This window comes from Mastigoproctus giganteus, chromosome 6 (assembly GCF_048544385.1).
Source record: "Mastigoproctus giganteus isolate SK-2022 chromosome 6, ASM4854438v1, whole genome shotgun sequence".
In the NCBI taxonomy this organism is placed as follows: Eukaryota; Metazoa; Arthropoda; class Arachnida; order Uropygi; family Thelyphonidae; genus Mastigoproctus; species Mastigoproctus giganteus.
Genome location: NC_143580.1, coordinates 4,999,391 through 5,018,537, shown reverse-complemented (window position 1 = coordinate 5,018,537; position 19,147 = coordinate 4,999,391). Strand labels below are relative to the sequence as shown.

General features: G+C 36.7%; 1 protein-coding gene across 1 annotated transcript in view; it reads right to left on the bottom strand.

Moving 5' to 3' along the window:
* Positions 1 to 19,147, bottom strand: part of Mcad (Medium-chain acyl-CoA dehydrogenase) — a 109,455-nt gene that overhangs the window by 39,631 nt on the left and 50,677 nt on the right. Inside the window, exons 7-9 of the mRNA XM_090374896.1 lie at positions 14,300 to 14,430; positions 12,641 to 12,749; positions 3,829 to 3,900 (exon numbers count right to left, since the gene is read on the bottom strand). Of these exons, the coding sequence (XP_090231022.1) occupies positions 3,829 to 3,900; positions 12,641 to 12,749; positions 14,300 to 14,430 (312 nt within the window). The remainder of the gene's footprint in view (positions 1 to 3,828; positions 3,901 to 12,640; positions 12,750 to 14,299; positions 14,431 to 19,147) is intronic.

Genomic DNA, 19,147 nt, shown 5'->3' with positions numbered 1-19,147 from the left:
TCTCTAATTTGGCAATAATTTCAATAGAAAAATGACCTTTTGGAAAAAATAAACATACATGAAATAATTAATAAATTCGCATTTCTTAAAGCAAGGAAACAAATTTGTATAATTTTTTTTTTAATTATAATTTTCATTTTATTTTATTATTGTGATAGAATACGATTACTGTGATTTAGAATTTAAAATTTATTTCCAGAATTTCAGAATGATTTTGTTATTTTTGCTTGTTGTTTCATTATATTATATGTGAGATATTTTGTAATAATTTTCTTTTAATAAATGAATGCTATGTTATTTACGTCTTATTTTATTTTTTAAATTCAAATATTTTGAAGCGGCACATAGGGTCGTGGCAGCCCTGTGTGTGTGTGTGTGTGTGTGTGTTATTTGGATTTTAGGAGCATTAGCAACTAAGGCCATATTGCTCAGGGATATGCGGTGATCATTCCCTGACTGCGAAAGCAAAAATAAGAGTAGGAGTGTGTTATAGGCCTAATGACTCGAATGAGTACAATGAACAATTGTACAGAGAAATAGAGTGGGCTAGTAAATCGGAATGTCTTATAATGGGGGATTTTAATTTCCCAGATATTGACTGGAACTTGTGGTTTGGTCACTCACACACTAGTCAGACTTTTGTGGATTTATTGGATGATTGTTTTCTGCAGCAGCTTGTTCAAGAGGCAACCAGAGAAAGTAATACTCTTGATCTGGTTATCAGCAGTGATCACTCGTGTATTAAGAATTTGCAGATAAAGGAACCACTAGGTGGCAATGATCACAGTGTACTCATGTGGGATTTACCATCAGGGGTTTTTGCTTCCGTAAAGGCAACTATGATGGTCTGAGACAGTATTTAGATTCTGTACAGTGGGATAAACTGATGTTACCAACAGTAAATTCTAAGTGAGAAGCATTTAAGGAATTAATCGTGGATGCTACTAAAAGTTTCATACCTATTAAGAAATATTGCTCAAGGTTTAGGCCAAAATGGTTATCTAATGAACTAATGAGACTCGTAACAGAGAATAAAAATGCATGGGATGCATATAAATTATCAAGCGACTCAGAAGCCTATGGCAGATATAAGCTAGTCTGTAATCAGGTCACAAAGGAGGTTAGGCAGGCGAAGGCAGATTACGAGAAATCCTTGGCAAAAGATGCTAAGAAAAACAGCAAGGATTTCTTTACTTATACAAACTCTAAAAGGAAGGGGAAGAATCTGATTGGTCCACTTGACATTGATGGTGCGACTGTTGATGATCCTGCTCAGATAGCAAACAAACTGAATGAGTATTTTGCATCTACATTCACACATGAGGAATTATTAAGGTTTGAAAATGGCAGAAGGTTATCAAATTGTAGCAGGATACTTAATGATTTTGTAATAACTGAAAGCAAAGTGGAGGAGAAATTGTTGAAGTTAAACATAAGAAAAGCACCTAGGGTGGATGGCATCTATCCAGTTATATTAAAGGAGGCTGCAAAGGAACTAAGCAAACCCTTAGCCATAATTATGAGAGCATCCTTGGAGGTCCCCACGGACTGGAGATGTGCAAATGTATCCCCAATTCACAAAGGGGGGATCGAAGGGTGACACGAGTAATTACAGACCAGTTAGTTGAACTTCTGTTCCGGGTAAAACAATGGAGTCACTGGTTAAAGATGCATTGCAGGATCATCTAGACAAGACTGCAGCAATAATTCAGACACAGCATGGGTTTGTTAAGAGAAAGTCTTGTCTGACAAATTTGATAGGATATTATGATGTGGTTACAAAGGAACTGGATGCAAAAAATAATTTTGTTATCATATATTTGGATTTTAGGAAAGCTTTTGACACTGTTGCGCATGGAAGACTATTGTACAAATTGGAGCAGAATGGTATTAAGGGTAAGTTGCTACAATGGATAAAAGGATGGTTAAGTGGGAGAAGACAGAGGGTGGTAATCAATGGGTGCTGCTCTTCTTGGACTAATGTTATTAGTGGAGTCCCACAGGGTTCGGTGTTAGGTCCACTGTTGTTTTGTATATTTATCAATGATATTGATGAAGGTATATCAGGCTTAATGTCGAAGTTTGCAGATGATACAAAGGTTGGCAGGGTTGTTAATGGCAGTAATGGCAGTTTGCTACTGCAACAGGATCTAGATAATTTGGGCAGATGGGCTAAGAAGTGACAACTGAAGTTTAACCTTGACAAATGCAAAGTACTGCATATGGGTAGAAGTAACACCAGAGAAACGTACCAACTGTGTGGTACTACACTTAAGGTGATAGAAAATGAAAAAGACCTGGGAGTAATTGTGCAGTCAGATATGAAGTTTTCTGAGAAATGCAGACAGGCTGCCAGGGCAGGTCATGGGGTTTTGTCAATGATATATAGGAATTTTGCTAGCAGGGAGAAGGAGGTGATTGTCCCTCTGTATAAGGCAATGGTCAGGCCACGCTTTGAGAACTGTGTACAAGTCTGGAGGCCTCATTTTAGGAAGGATGTAGATTTACTTGAGCATGTACAGAGAAGGGCAACAAGATTGGTGAGGGGAATGAAGGGATCCTCTTACCAAGAGAGGCTTAAGTTCTGCAAATTGCAGTGGCTGGAGACTAGGCACCTGCACGGTGATCTGATTGAGGTGTATAAGGCCTTGAATGGGTTGAGCATGCTGAATTCTGATGGGATCCTTCTACTTGTTCAGATTACGAATGTAAGGGGGCATAAATTCAAATTAAGAAAAGACAGATGTAGAATAGATGTGCGGAAATTTGCCTTTAGCCAGCAGGTGGTCAATTGCTGGAACAAACTTCCATCTGTCATTGTGGAAGTTGATAGGTTGAATAAATTTAAGGAGGAACTGGACAGGTGTTTGGAGGGAATGGTGTGATTTTTTTTTTTTTTTTTTTTTTGGGCTGATGCTGCATAAGCTCATACACTTGCTTTCTTGCATCACATGCCACTACTACTACCACTACCTTTCTGCATCCTCCGTATTTGGTGGTGACGGGCTTGAACCCCGGTCTAATCAAGAAGCGTGTGCTACTCACTGCTGCTCCTTCCCACCTGGGTACAGAGGCGCCAATGTATGTGTGTACACACACACATATATATATATATATATATATAAAGCGAGGAATAAAAATTAAGGGAGACAGAATAATAGAAGGTAACAAAACTGCACTAGCTAACTTCCACTTTTTTCCATTTTTATGCCTTTTTGTCATTCCATTCAACACACACACACACACACACACACACACAGCCAGCCAGGACCATGAGTGCAATGGCACACATTCTTTGACTTGCCGAGGAGGCCTATATCCTGCAGATTTAATTTTAATTTAATATATATATGCAGATGAGAGAGAGAGAGAGAGAGAGAGAGAGAGAGAGAGAGAGAGAGAGAGAGAGAGAGAGAGAGAGAGAGAGAGAGAGAGAGAGAGAGAGCAACTATTAAAAAAAATGTGGCCACTTCAGAATGTCATATTAACTTGTTAACAAGATATGCTAATTTATTATTCACCATTTTTCTAGCATTCATCACTGAAAACTTCAAATATAAGTGAACAGTTTACATAATATAACAAGTATTTAATTTACTTTGATTATTAATTAGCTTTCAATTTAGTATCAACACCAAAACATTATTAGTGATCTGCATGTGTTCTGTTAATCGGTTTCTCAAACCGATGTAAAATAGTGATTAGCTCACCTGGGTCCCAGATAAATATATTTTTAAGGTGTGGGGATTTTGCATCGAATGCCAAAAAAATGATGATTAATTTAGATGTAGGTAAAATATAAAAAGGAGTTGAAAGTGATGCTCTCACCTCTTCGGGTACCTCCACATCTTCAAATGTAACTCCCCTAGTATCAGAAGCACGTTGTCCCATGTTCCATTCCTGTAATAACAAGATTTATTCCTGAAATGGAAAAATTTAACAACAGACAGACCATTTCATTAAATAAAACTTTAGATCTAACTTTTACAAAAATTAAATTAATATATTAAATGGAATAGCTTTATAACACATCACATGAGACTGCCAAGATATGAAAATTTCAGCAGCAACCCTCGCTGAAACAGTGGAAAAGTATGTTAAGTTGGGTTTGGTTGAATTGTTTTGATTCAGTGCTGAAGCAACTAGAGCCACCAAGCATCAGTATATGAGGTCTGTAAATTCTGTGTACACAGGCAAACCAATTAGTATTCTACTTGGTTTGCCAAATTCTCTGTCCAAGATTTAAACAATCTTGAGTGGGAGTAATCTACAGACCAGAAGATTGTGAAATGTATGACGAGAGTCTCTATATGCAGATGAAATGGGCAAACAAGTGCAAATGTCTTATTATGAGTGACTTAAATCTGTCCCTAATTCACTGGAATAAGTGGGAGGGAAACTCACCATGGAGAACAAAATTTGTAAATAAACTAGATGATTATTATTTGTATCAGCATGTTAGAGAAAATACGAGGGGCAAGAAATTTTTTGACCTCATCATTACTCACAAATCAGATGACTTCACTGGGCTTAAAGTAGAGGAACCATTGGCAGGTAGTGATCACATGATCATTAGTTGGAAGATGAAGAAAGATGTTGAAGTAGTTAAAGGTATGGGGCTTTAATTTCAGATGGAACTATGACAAAGCCTACATGGCTCTATTAATTGGGTGGATTGCAGAGGGAGCGCAAATACATTTTAATCATGGAATACCTTGAAAACAAAAATCAAAGTCATGAATGCATACCATTAAGAAAATACTGCATGAAGAGGATGTTGAAATGGATCAATACGAAGCTGGCCAGTATAAAAGAGCAAAAAAATATAGAATGAAAAAGTTAGAACGATGAAAGATACTGAAGTCTACAATAGTTACAAGTTGATCTGTAACAGTACCACAAATAAGGTTAGGGAGGTGAGGGCTGAGTGTGAGGAAGCACTGGCTAAGAGAGCAAAGAATGGGGACAAGAAATTTTTCATGTATGTGAATACAAAAAAGGACATAAATCAGATCAGACTAATGTACTGGGTGTGGGAAAGTCTTAGATAACCAAGATGGGCGATGAATTGAATAGGTACTCTGCATCAGTTTCTACTGACAAAAGACCCTTCATTCCGAAGAGAGCTGAGTTATATAAAATTACAGATGATTTTGCATTAGAAAATACTTTCAAGCCCAGAGGCAAGTAAAGCTCCTGAAGTTGATGACATATACCCAGTAATTTGGAGGAAGGCTGCCAGAGAGTATAATGAACAATTGAGGTCATCTTTTTACTGGGAGAGATTCCTTTGGATCGTAGAAGTGCTAACATACCACCAATACATCAAGGCATTTTGAAGAATGAAGCCGATAACTATAAATCAGTTAATCTGAATTCAGCGTTAGGAAAATACTTAAGAGGCAATGATTAAGATTGCGATCCAGGAACATTTAGAAAGAAATAGCTTTCTGAAGGAAACACAAGATTGTTTTGTTAAGGGAAAATCATGTTTAACTAACCTAGTAAACTAATTTGACACACTTACTTGAGCTAGATGAGGGAACAATTTCAACACAGTTTATTTGGATTTTAGCAAAGTATCAGATTCAATCCCTCATGAGAGGTTACTGTATAAGCTGCAACATGTTAGGATTACTGGAAAGATTCTAAACTAGACTGCAGGGCAGAAGGCAGAGAGGGTGGTGACCAATGGATATTCTTCAGATTGGTTAATGTCAGAAGTGGAGTCCCCCAAGGATAGGACCACTGTTGCTTCTGGTTTTCATAAACAACATTAAGGAATAAATACTGATGATCATGCTCAGGTAGCTGATAAACTGAATGAGCATTTTGCATCTACATGCACACATGAGGAGTTATTCAATGAGGGGAGTGCCAGAAGTTTATCAAATGCTAACAGGGAGCTAAGTGATTTTGTAATAACTGAGATTAAAGTGGAGGAGAAATTGTTGAAGTTAAACATAAAGAAGGACCTGGGGTGGATGGGATCAATCCAATTATATTAAAGGAGACAGCAAAGGAATAAGCAAACCCTTAGCCAAAATTATGACAGCTTCCTTGGACTCAGGGGAGATCCCCATGGACTGGAGGTGTGCAAATGTGAGGTGTGCAAATGTGAGGTGTGCAAATAAGGTTCACAAAGGGGGTTCAAAAGGTGACACAAGTAAATACAGACCTGTTAGTTTAAACTTGTGTTCCAGGAGAAAATAATGGAATCACTGATTAAAGAAGCATTGCAGGATCATCTAGATAAGACTGCAGTAATAGTTAAGACACAGCATGAGTTTGTTAAAGGGAGGTCTTGTCTAACCAATTTGATTGGATACTATGATGTGGTCACAAAGGAACTGGATGCCAAAAATAATTTTGATATCATATATTTGGATTTCAGGAAAGCTTTTGATACTGTTGCACATGAAAGACAGCTATACAAATTGGAGAGGTATGGCATTAAGGGTAAATTGCTACAATGGATAAAGGGATGGTTGAGTGGTTGAGTGCAAGACGACAGAGTGGTAATCAATGGACACTGCTCTTCGTGGACTAATGTTATTAGTGGAGTTCCCCAGGGTTCAGTCTTGGGCCCATTGTTGTTTTGTATATTTATCAATGATATGGGTGTAATATCCAAGTTTGCAGATGATACAAAGGTTGGCAGGGTTGTTAACGACAGTAAAGACAGTATGCTACTCCAACTGGATCTAGATAATTTGGGAAAATGGGTTGAGAAGTGGCAACTGAAGTTTAACATTGACAAATGCAAAGTACTGCATATGGCTAGCAATAACCGAAGAGAAAAGTACCAACTGTGTGGTACTACACCCAGGAAAGTGGAAAAGACCTAGGCATATTATGCAGTCAAATATGAAGTTCACTGAGCAGTGCAGACAGGCTACCAGGGCAGGTCACGGAGTCTTGTCAATGATATATAGGAATTTTTCTAGCAGGGACAAGGAGGTGATTATCCTGTTATACAAGGCAATGGTCAGGCCACACCTAGAGTACTGTTTACAGGCCTGGAGCCCTCATTTTAGGAAGGATGTACAGTTGTTAGAAATGAGTACAAAGAAGGGCAACAAGATTAGTGAGGGGAACAAAGGGATGCTCTTACAAAGAAATGCTTAAGTTCTGCAAATTGCAGTGCCTGGAGAGGAGGCAACTACAACGTGATCTGATTGAGGTGTATAATGCCTTGAATGGGTTGAGCAAGCTGAATGCTGATGGTATTCTTCCTCTTGCTCAGACTAAGAACCTGAGGGGGCACAGTTTCAAATTGAGGAAAGACAATTGTAGAATAGATGTGCAGAAATTTGCCTTTAGCCAGCAGGCAGTTGATTGGTGGCACAGGCTTTTTTCTTTTGTTGTGGAAGCTAATAGCCTAAATAAATTTAAGGCTGAGCTGGACAGGCATTTGGAACGAATGGAGGGGCGAAATGGGAGGGGTTTTTTTTTTTTTTTTTTTGACTGATGCTGCATAAGCTTGCTTTCTTGCATCGTATGCCTCTACTAATGCTAAAGGGAGTAATGTTAAAATCTGATCTAGTAACAGAAATCAAGCCCAAACACGAAGCAAGTGGCATGGCTACTATATTTCGAGAGGGCAGTAAAAACACAGTAGCTATAAAATAGGCCTTTTGTTGAATGGCCTATAAAACTAATCATGAGCAAGCTCATGATCAGCAGATCATTAAGTGGATTATTAGCCACAGAATTTTAATTACACCAGATATACCTAACTTATTTCTCACATTACAGCTTTAAATTCCTCCTTGTTATATCAATAGACCATCAAAAATGAAATAACTAGTTCTTTTCAAAGCAGTAATTTTAACAGCTTTCTAGGCTAAAATGAGATTAAATATGGCTTCCTTTATGTTGTGCTGAGCTCGAAATGGACACAGAGTTTTTAGAATTTAAGTTTTCTACAAATGGCTGTTCTGTAGCAGCATTTCATTTTATATTTTTGGGTCACACCTTAAAGAAATAACACTGAAAGGTACATGGTGAGCTAGTCTCCCATACAACTTACAAATTTCAACTAATATCAGGGAAACTAGTTTAAACTTGTGTGAATGGGTCTATAATTATCTATTAACAGACAATACTTTAAGCAAAGCAATTTTTGTTTTATAATATTCTCTTTGATTACTGGGACAAAGTTATAGTGAAATCGACATTAAAAATATAAGGTTGTCATCCAAAGATATGACTATGCCATACACAGTAGGGTCTCAGAGTACACAGAGTACGTGACCATGCTCATCTGTCAGAAGTGTTCCATACTTAAGTTCATGACTTGTAGTTATGGCTTGTCTGTTTTATGATGGCAGTCAGCAACGTGTGAGAGGGAAGGCAAGGAATGGAAAGGCTGACATCACACAGGATGTAAAGTATCAGATTTGTCTGGATGAGTAAGAATTCACAGTGGAATTAGTGATACCTTATAAATTTATAAGGATAATAATGTGCATCTTCTAAAGGACCAGCTTTTATGGGGATGCACTAGTTCAAAATGCACTTTTTTAAGATTTATATACATTGAATATACACAAATAAAGTTTGTTTGCATGCATACAACACTTACAGGAATTTGTCTAGTTTTATCTTAATATAATAGTTTCCTATAGAGGAATCCCAGTTTATGTAAATTCCTACTTATGCAAGAATAATGGGAACCTAACTCCTCATGTACTTTGAGACCCTAATGCAGTGTTCTGCAACCAGTGTGCCACCACACGATGACAGGTGTGCTGCAAACTTTGCTGAAGCTGTATTTCTATAATACTATATGTATTAAGATTAGAAATTGACAACTTTTACCTACTGTAAGAAATTAACTGTGCATTATTTACTCCCAATTATAGTTTCTATATATATGTTTGTAATGTCATTGTTATATTTCACAATACAGCATTTTTACTGAAACACAATGTGTACGCGTGGGACAGTAAATTATTTTTCATGTGAGTATCCACAGTTATTTGTGTGCTTGCCCTTCCAATATTTCTCATTTTGTCGCTACACTGACTGAAATAAGATGCCACTTGTTAATGTTAGATACGTACGTGCTGTTCCTTAAAAGTGCAGGATTAGCAAGATGTCCACAGTCATTATTTTATTGGCTTGTTTTGATATTTGTCCCTGTTTGTGCATTCTACTTCAACTCTTTACTTTGTTCCTGTGCTGATGCACCCACCCTTTGTTATAAGACTATATTTTAAAGCAATAGATGTGCCCTCCCTCTGTTCGAAGAGTATTGGTCCCACGTCGATTACTTTCAGTTTCCTCACAGCTGTGCCCTGAAATAGTCATAAAACTGTGATTGCATTTTATGGGGATGCACTAGTTCAAAATGCACTTTAAATGCATTGTTGATTTTACTACTTTCTTTTTTTTTAACAATGGACAAGTTCCTCATAAGGAGTATTCTGCCCATGAGTGCAAGTACTGAAAGTAATGAGCCCAAAAAAAAGAAAATAAAAAATTAGTGTGCAGACAGTATAGTGATATAATTTTCCTGGTGTAGTGATAAAACATGACAAGTCCCCTAGTGTTTCGTGTGCAGATAAAAACTAAGCAATGCTGCTATGGTTCCCAGTAAACTGACATGGCATTTCTCAACAAAACAAACATTCTTCTCTGACATAAAAAGATATCAATTATTTTCGGTTGTTGCAACAAAACAAAAAAAAAAAAAAACAAGCAACGTTCAAGACTTCATCAGTACTTGTTTCAGAAAAAATACAGGAAGCTAGATATAAACTATCTGAACTTATTGTGAAGGCCAAAAAGCCATAAACAATGGAAAAAACTTTGTAAATGCCAGATTGTAAAGAGATGGTGAAAATAGTTCTGGGCCCAGAAGCTGCTAATGAAATTTCAAAAAATTCCACTCTCAATTGACACAATCAGTCGCCAAGTCAGTGATAATGAAGACATTATGAAGGATTAAATCAACAGCAGTCAGAAGTTCTCACTTCAGAACGATGAGTCCACAGATGTTAGCAGTCATGCTCAACTTCTTGCCAACATTCGGTTCATTGATGGAGATGTAATTGCAACAAATTTCTTTTTTTTTGTAAAGTACTACCCGAGCGAGCCACTGGTGAAGAAACATTTCATGTTACTAATGAATATATGCTCCAAAATGAATTAAATTGGAAGGACAGTATAAGTATTTGCACAGACGGAGCTGCTTCCATAACAGGTCAAGTTAAAGGCACTGCAGCTAAAGTGCACGAAGTGAATCCTGACATTTGATGTGATCATTGTCTTATTCACCGTGAAGCCATTGTTGCCAAGTCTTTGCTGTCTGCTCTGAAAGTTGTGCTGGACGAAGTAGTAAAAGTTGTTAACTTCATAAAATCACACCCCCTCAATTTGAGGCTTTTTTACATTTTGTGTCAGGAAATGGGATCTGAACATGCCACACTCCTGCTACATACAGAAGTACAGTGGTTGTCACATAGTAAAGTGTTAACGTGCATTCTTGAACTTAAGGAGGAGGTATAGACATTTTTAACAACTGAGGGGTATGAGTATGCAAAGTTATTTGCAGATGATGAATGGGTGACTAAAGTTGGCATATCTTTCTGATATTTTCGTTCACTTGAATGAGCTAAACTGAAAAATAAGGCAAGAATGAAAATCTTTTTACTAGTATGATAAGATTCAAGACTTTCAGAATAAGCTGGATTGGTGGATACAACACATTGCAAATGGGTCATTTGAGATGTTCCCAACTGCATGGCCACTTGCTGCTGGTAAGCAGTGATGGACTTCGTTAAAGAACATTTAGATAACTTGCAGCAGAAGTTCAAGGATTATTTTGGAGAGACCATTGAAGATTGATTAGGTTCGTAATCCATTTGTTGCAGATGCAAAATCTCTTCTGATGAATGTACAAGAGGAACTAACAGATCTGAAGGCAGACAGATCATTGCAATTAAAACATCATGACAATGAAGTGCAGTTTGACACATTTTGATTGTCAATAAGGAAAGAATAACTCCGAGATGGCAATTAATGTGTTATTACTATTTTTGACTACATATTTGTGTGAACTGGGCTTTTCAACCTTGACTTAAATAAAAACAAAGAGAGAGAGACTCAGATCCATTGATGAAGAAATGAGGCTTGCTTGTCAATCATTCTGCCACACATCAGCCATCTGTGTTCAGCAAAGAAGGCACAAGTATCAAATTGAAGGTACATGTAGTTATTTGGTTTGATACTAATAGAATTTTTTTTTTGCTTTGCTTTTGTATAGTGATTTAGAGTTCATAAAATGTTAATACAGTGGATGCCGGTTATTTGGGCCACCAGTTAATCGGGGCAGCTGTTTATTTGGGACAAATCTTAAAAAACAGAACCCAATCGAGAAAACAGCCAGGGTTTACTTCGCTTAATTGGATTTTGGGACAACATGCCGTTTAATAGGGGCAGGAGACTGCAGCACTTGAGATTACCCTACGATTGTCTCCGAATATACCACATGGTTCGGTCTGATTTCTGGAGGTCACAACCATAAAACAATTAGCAGTCCCCTGTTTATTGGGCTCTTCTGTAACTGCAATCTATTATAAATCGATACTAAACTCAAATCTTATTGAATTTGAGATAATACTGACAGCTGTGGGTTGTTATGGTGAAATGTGTTTAAACTTCCATGAAATCTTCAATCATATAAAAAAATAAATTTCCAGAATCTTCTCTTCATTCCTATTTTTTAAGCTTCATAATTTGTTACTCTTACTTGCGCATATCATGTTACTTGAAATTTGTGTGTGCCGTGTTCTTTGTTATTGTTTGCTTATCTTTTTTACTGTTTAAATTTTAACCCCTCTCCCCAAATGTCAGTGAACAGAAATATCAACTACTGTAGTTAGTATGTACATAATTACAGTATGTATTAATTAAGCTATGCACGTAAGCATAAATTTATTTTTATTTACTAACCTGTGGAAAATGTTCTTCCGATTTTCACGTATCATTTAATTTTAATTGGCAAGCTAATAAAGTGTAAATTTGTACTTTATACCTTTACTTTAATAGCCTATGGATAATATTCCTCCTATTTTCGCCAATTAGAATCGCTGTTAAATAGAATTAAAATTAAATTTACAAACGTGATTGCAATGAATGGCACTTATTACGCATTGTATAGTGAACGGTACTTTGCTATGGCGAGTCCATCGTATTTTTAACTATTTACATGAAACTTCACATAATTGGGTCAGCCACTTAATTCGGGCCAAAATGCACCAGTGTCCCAAATAACTGAAATCGACTGTATATGCAGGAGCCAATTTCTATTGGATTGTTGGAATAATAATTGATTCTATTGTGACTTATAGCATATTTATATTAACACTGCTATAAATTATGCTTTTTGGGAGGCTTAACATTTTGATGGCCGTGTTGCATCATGGATAACTTAAGGTGTGCCGCAAAGAAAAAAAGGTTGTGGAACACTGACCTAATCTACAAAAGGCAAGGATGTTAAGTCTATAAAAGTTCTTGACTCACTAAAGTTTCCAATAACCAACAGTTTAAAATAATGTGTACCTGCATCATTGCAGAAGAACAATATAAAATTTTTAAAAAAATACAGAAAAAACACAAGAAAAAGTTTTACCTTTCTTCCAACAGATACTCCAGGTAAGTCAGCATCTACAATGAAGCCTGTAAAAGCTTTGCTAGTTGGTGCACCTGGATCAGAAATTGATCGTGCTAACACAAAATACCTAACAGTAAGAAATTAATCCTTAATACAGCTCAATTTTGCTGTCATATTTTAATTTATATAAATAAATGCTAAAAACAATAAGAGCAATAATTTTCAGACTAGTAGCAAAACATTCAGTATCTCTAGTGAGAACTTAGTATTTTGGAAAAATAAATATATTTACTGTGTATATAATTCCCTGCAAATCTATTAATTTAATTTTGCCATTACCAATTATTTTAATCTGTCAACAAGACCTTTTTCAGAGAATAAGGTTATGTTACATTTGAGGGAACATATTAAAAAACCCTCACATCGATCCTCCAGATGATCTACAATTTTTGGAGCGGGCCAAACATATGAAAAGAAAGTTACAATAGCTCATATTATTCTTTGCATGTATGTTTGAGCAAGTGACAGGCTGCATATGTAACTTTTATGATTAAAATTTAATTGATGTTAAGCTATATACATATATATAGTTTGCTATGAATACGGAGTAAAGAACAACTTTAGTGGGTATTTAAAAAAAAAAAGCAAAGGATAAAATATATAAATTCTACGTTATTTATTCTATTGTGACCTATAGCATATTTATATTAACATTGCCATAAACTATGCTTTTTTTGGGAGGCTTAACATTTTGATGTGCCATTTAAATCATTCACTAACTTAAAGTTGTGCCATGAAGAGAAAAAGTTCTGAGAGGTAAGTGGTCAAAGATTTTACACTAGCTGCATTGTTCAGGACGATTTAAATGCAAGAGGGATGATATAAGATATTACTACCCCAGATTGGATGGCAAAAAATAAAGCTAAGGAATTTCACAGCAAGGAAATTAATGAACTCTGTATTTCCAGATAGGTGGCCAAGAAGTTTCAAGAAGAGATGTGGAATTAGGAAACTAGCCTTAAGTGATGGGAACACTTTGGCTGCTGATGATTACATTACAGAATTTTATATGTAAGGGACACAATTTCACAAATCACATCTGTCACATCTCCTGAAGATGGATTTTTTTTTTTTTTTTTTTTAATGTTATCACTGAATCTCCCTCAATCATTTATCAGAACTATTGGGTCATAATGATTTTAAAAAAATGATAAATTAATTTTTAAAAAAGCCATATTTGGTCAGCAATTATACGGCTTAATTAATGCCCATCGTATGTTAGTTTTAATCTTTAATCTTTATTTTTCTCTGTAACACACAAAAGGGCAACCCGAGTTGCTCTCTGGTGTGCTGCAGATACACATATTGGCTGATCAAGAAATTTTTGCCTTTTTACAAAATTTCAAAATCTCACAAAAAAAAAAAAACTCCCCACAATTTGTTATGAGGGGACCTGCTCACATTCAACAAACTCACTAATGAAAGAATAAAATAATGTTAATCCAGTATTTCAATTTCAATGACTTTTGCCAAGCATTTAAAACACTTAGCAATAGCCAAATAATCTTTAAGTAATCAACAGTATGGAATAAATAGAAAACAATTTGAAAAAGAAAAGCTGCCAAGCACAAAAAGTGGTAGTGATGGAGAGGACCAGAACTGTTTGAAAGAACTTACCAGTTGGCTTTGCCTCCATTAGTTATCCACATTTTTTGACCATTAAGGATCCACTTATCACCTTTCTTTTCTGCCTTGGTCTTAATACCAGCAACATCTGAACCTGCACAAGGCTCTGTCACACAATAAGCCTAAAAAATAATCCAACATTAAACTTTGAAATATTGTCTCTTTTAAAGCATATGTTTACACATTTCAGACTGAATAAATGAAAATTAAATCTCTATACACTACTACAACACATGGCATTGATTTAATGAACTTTACATATACTTATACACTGGAGTCCCGCTAGTCCAAACTAATTGGGACCGAGCCCTGCTCGGATTAGCCGAATAACTGCAATAATGCAGAAGCAAGCAGGAAAACAGGTCTGGTTTATTAAGTAATGAATGTATAGTAGGCCTACTAGCGTTTGTATGTGAGCGTGACACACCGGAAGCAAACCCTCCCCCTCCACACACTATGTAGAGCGAAAATTTTAATTTTCGATCTACATTATTGTAGTTTAGTTTAGTTTAGTTCAGTCTGCTGCTACAATGGCCACGAAATGGAAACACACAACGTGTACATTGAAAGATAAGCTGGAAGTTTTGAAAAGGCTGGACAAGGATGAAAGTGCAACGAAATTGGCAATAGAGTTTGGAGTGGGAAAGGCCACAATAACTGACTGGGAAAAAAACGCGCAAAAATCGAGCAGTTTTGTACCTCTACTTCAGAAAAATCAGTTGAAAATCTACAAACAGTAAGGCCCTCGACGTTTGACAAGCTTGATGAAGCCTTATTCACTTGGTTCACTCAGGAAAGAGAAAAGGGAACACCCCTAAGTGAACCTCTTGTTAGAGAAAAGGCCATTCATCTCAACAAACTAATGAAAGGTGATGAATCATTTAGTGCGAGTACCGGTTGGTTTGATCACTGGAAGAAGCGCCATGGGATTCGCCAGCTAACGATCACCGGGGAACAATTATCAGCTGATCATGCTGCAGCAGAGAAATATTTGGGTGAGTTTGCTGATTTGGTATCACATTATTCACCTCAGCAGATATAACACTGATGAGACAAGTTTAAATTTTAAGGCTTTGCCCACAAAAAGTCTAGCATCTCAACAAGAAATGTGTGCCCCAGGTTTTAAAATGAATAAGGAGCAAGTGACGTTGATAGCTTATAGTAATGCTTCACAAAATCACAAGCTACCTATGATGATGATCGGTAAATCAGCGAAGCCGAGAGCTTTTAAAAATATGAACATTAACAATCTTCCAATTCATTACAAAAGTCAAAAAAAAAAGCTTGGATGAACGGACAGCTTTTCATTGAGTGGTTTCATAATCAATTTGTCCCAGCAGTGAAACGTTTCAGCAATGAAAGTGATTTGCCACCTCGTGCCATTCTCCTCATAGACAATGCACCGTCCCACCCAGACGTTTCCGAGTTGACATCAAGGGATATAAAGGCAGCTTTCTTACCGCCTAATGTAACACCATTATTACAGCTCATGGACAGGTGGGTGTTACAGTCTATCAAGCTTGCATACAGAAAGAAATATCTTAGGTCCTTGATAGAAGATTACACCAATTCACTTTCTTTACATGGGAAAATGAAACAAGTGAACTTAAAAGATGTTGTATATTGGGTTGCTAGAGTCATGGGAGGGTGTAACCGAGCAGTCCATACAAAGATCATGGAAGAAATTATGGCCCTCTCTCAGCTTTGTCGATAGTTCTGACGAAAACAATGACACACAGAACAATTAATTCAGCTCGTACAGGAAATTCCCGGGTGTGAGGAAGCAATAGAATCTGACATTAACGAGTGGATTGCAGCAGATGGAATAAGTCATGAAAACCTGTCGGATGAGGACATCGTGGCAGCTGTCACTCAAGAAGACTCCAAGCAAAATGATGATGAGCCCAGTGGTACTGCGGAACAACTTGTGCCCTTGACCTCGTTTTCCGCTACTTAGAACAACATCCCAGCGCTACACCGGCAGACTACATGTTTATGAAGCGGTGGTGAAACATAGCATCTTGTAGCCGATTTTCATCGTTACGTAAAAAGAAACTAACAGAGTTTGTTACTTCTGAAAAATGACTTTTTTCCCTGTTTTGGTAGGTAAATATAGATCTGTAGTTTTAATAGGCCATGTCAAACACTGATTTATTAATTTTGTATTAGTACAGTACTACAATAAAATACAATTTTGTGGAATTTTAAATGTTTTTGTACCATTTAAATTTAACGTATATTTTGCGAACTAAAAAAAATTTCCTCTCCGCTGACCGAAACGTGTTCGGATTAGCAGAACTCCACTGTATATAGATAAAAACGGATATGCTGAATTCAACAGTTTGGCCACGGCATCCCCTGACTATCATCAGGAAAGGTTATACTGCAATAAAAGGAACTAACATTTAAAATGACAACTGAATAATACACCTAAAAAAGTACACTGTATATGTACTTCTATAGGTGTGTTTGACACAAAACACTTGTATATCAACAGAAGCAGAGGCAGGTTTGACAGAATTCTTGGAATACGCTGTCAAACAATGGAAACATAGGTATGCTTTTCCATCGTTTTTCCAGTGCAGATATGGTGGCAGTATATCTGCACTGGATATGCTGCCAATTGATGATCCTTTTATCCATAGCAGTAACTTGCTGTTGATGCCACACTGTCCCAGTTTATATAACAGTCTTCAATGTGCAACAGTAACAAAAGCCTTCTTGAAATGCAAAGTATATGATGCCAAAAATATATTTTGCATCCAGTTCCTTGGACAATGCATCATCGGCTATCAAATTGATTAGACAAACTGCCCCTTAACAAATTCATGATGTGAGTGCAGTGTATTGCATGCCTGTCCAGATGGTCCTACATTACTTCTTTAACCAATGATTAAATTATTTCCCCTGGAGCAGACATTAAGCTAACAGGGCTGTAATTACTTGTGTAATTTTTTGTTCCCTCTCTAGGTGCTTCCATAGCCAGGTGGGCATGAGCAGCAGTGCGTAGCACACGCTTCTCGATTAGACAGGGGTTCGAGCCCGTGACCATCAAATACGAAGGATGCGGAAAGGTCAGGAATGACCACCGCATATCCCCGGAGCAATATGGCCTTAGTTGCTAATGCTCCTAAAAACCAAATAGCAAACAAAACAAAATAACAAAACATTCCCTCTCTATGAACCAGGGATACATTCGTACTTCTCCAGTCCAACAAGGACTTCTCTTAAATCTAAGGATGCACTCATAATTATGGCTAAGAGTTTGCTTAATTCCTTTGCTGCATCACTTAACATTAAAGAATAAATTCCATCCACCCCCAGGTGCTTTTTTATGTACATCTTCAACAATTTCTCCTCCACTTTCCTTTCAGTAATCACAAATTCATTTAGCTCCTCATTAGAGTTTGATAAATTTCTGGCACCCCTTCTCTAAAGAATTCCTCATGTGAATGTAGATGCGAAATACCTATTCAATTTGTCCGCAACCTGAGCTGGATCATCATCAGTTACCCATAGACATCAAGTGGTCAATGTGATTCAACCCTTTCCTTTGACTGTTAATATAAGCATAGCAGTCTTTGCTGGTTTTTTTTGCAAGAGACTCTTACATAATCTGTTTTAGCTTGCCTAACCTCCATTGTGACTCGATTAGACTAATTTATATCTACAACAGGCTTCTCTATCACCTGATAATTTATATGCATCCCATGTCCTTTTCTTCTCTGCCATGTGTCTTAACAGTTCATCTGACATTCATTTAGGTGTAAGCCTTGAACAGTATTTCTTCTTTGGTATGAAAAGCCTAGGAGTTCTTTGATTACTTCCATGGAATACTTCCCATTTAGAATTTGTTGTTGGTAACATCATCACTGCACAGAATTTAAAAACTGCCTTGAGTCCACTGTAGTCAGTATGATGAAAGCAAAAGGCTTCCCCTTTACCCTCGATGGTAGTTATGTCTTTAATTAAATCCCACATTAGCATATGATGCAAGAAAGCAAGCTTATAGAGCAGGCCTGGCCAACCCATGGCCCACTACATTTTTTTTCCGGCCGACAGGTGATTTTGATACTGACTACATTGGTGGGAAATCATTCACTAGCTGCACTGGGCATGATAAATAACGAGAAATATAATAATAGACCAGCTGTACTTCCCCGAATCCCCGCTACTCATTCCCTTCTTCAAAGCGAAAACTCTGCAGATGGAAGTAATTGATTTACAGTGCAACAACGAATTAAAATACATTCACGCAAATACATCAAAAATCAACTTTTACATGTATGTGACAGCGGAAAAGTATCCTAAATTAAGATTTTTTGCACAAAAAATTGAGCCCCTTTGGATCCACGTATGTTTGTGAAACTTTCTTTTCAAAAATGAAATCTATTAAAAATAAGCTTCAATAACAATCGATTAAGCTCGAGCTTCAATAGCAATCAATTAAAATGTGCAACTACCAATATTGAAGTAGATTTTTAAAAAATTTGAGTGATCGCAAAGAAAAGCAAATATCTCAATTGATGCAGATATAAAATAAAAATGAATGAATAAAATAAATTTTTAAGGCATTTGACTTTTAATTTTTAAAAGATTGTTTTATTTTATATGTGGCCAGTGGAAAATTTGTAGTTCGTCAAGATGGCCTGAAGCACGATTTGGGTTGGCCAGGCCTGTTATAGAACATCAGCCAAAAAAAAAAAAAAAAAACCACAAACACCATTCCCACTTCACCCATCCAGTCACTAGAAATGTTTCTCTAGTTCAGCCTTAAATTTATTTTAGCTATCAACTTCCACAACAACAGACAAAAAAGTCTGTCCCAGCAATCAACTA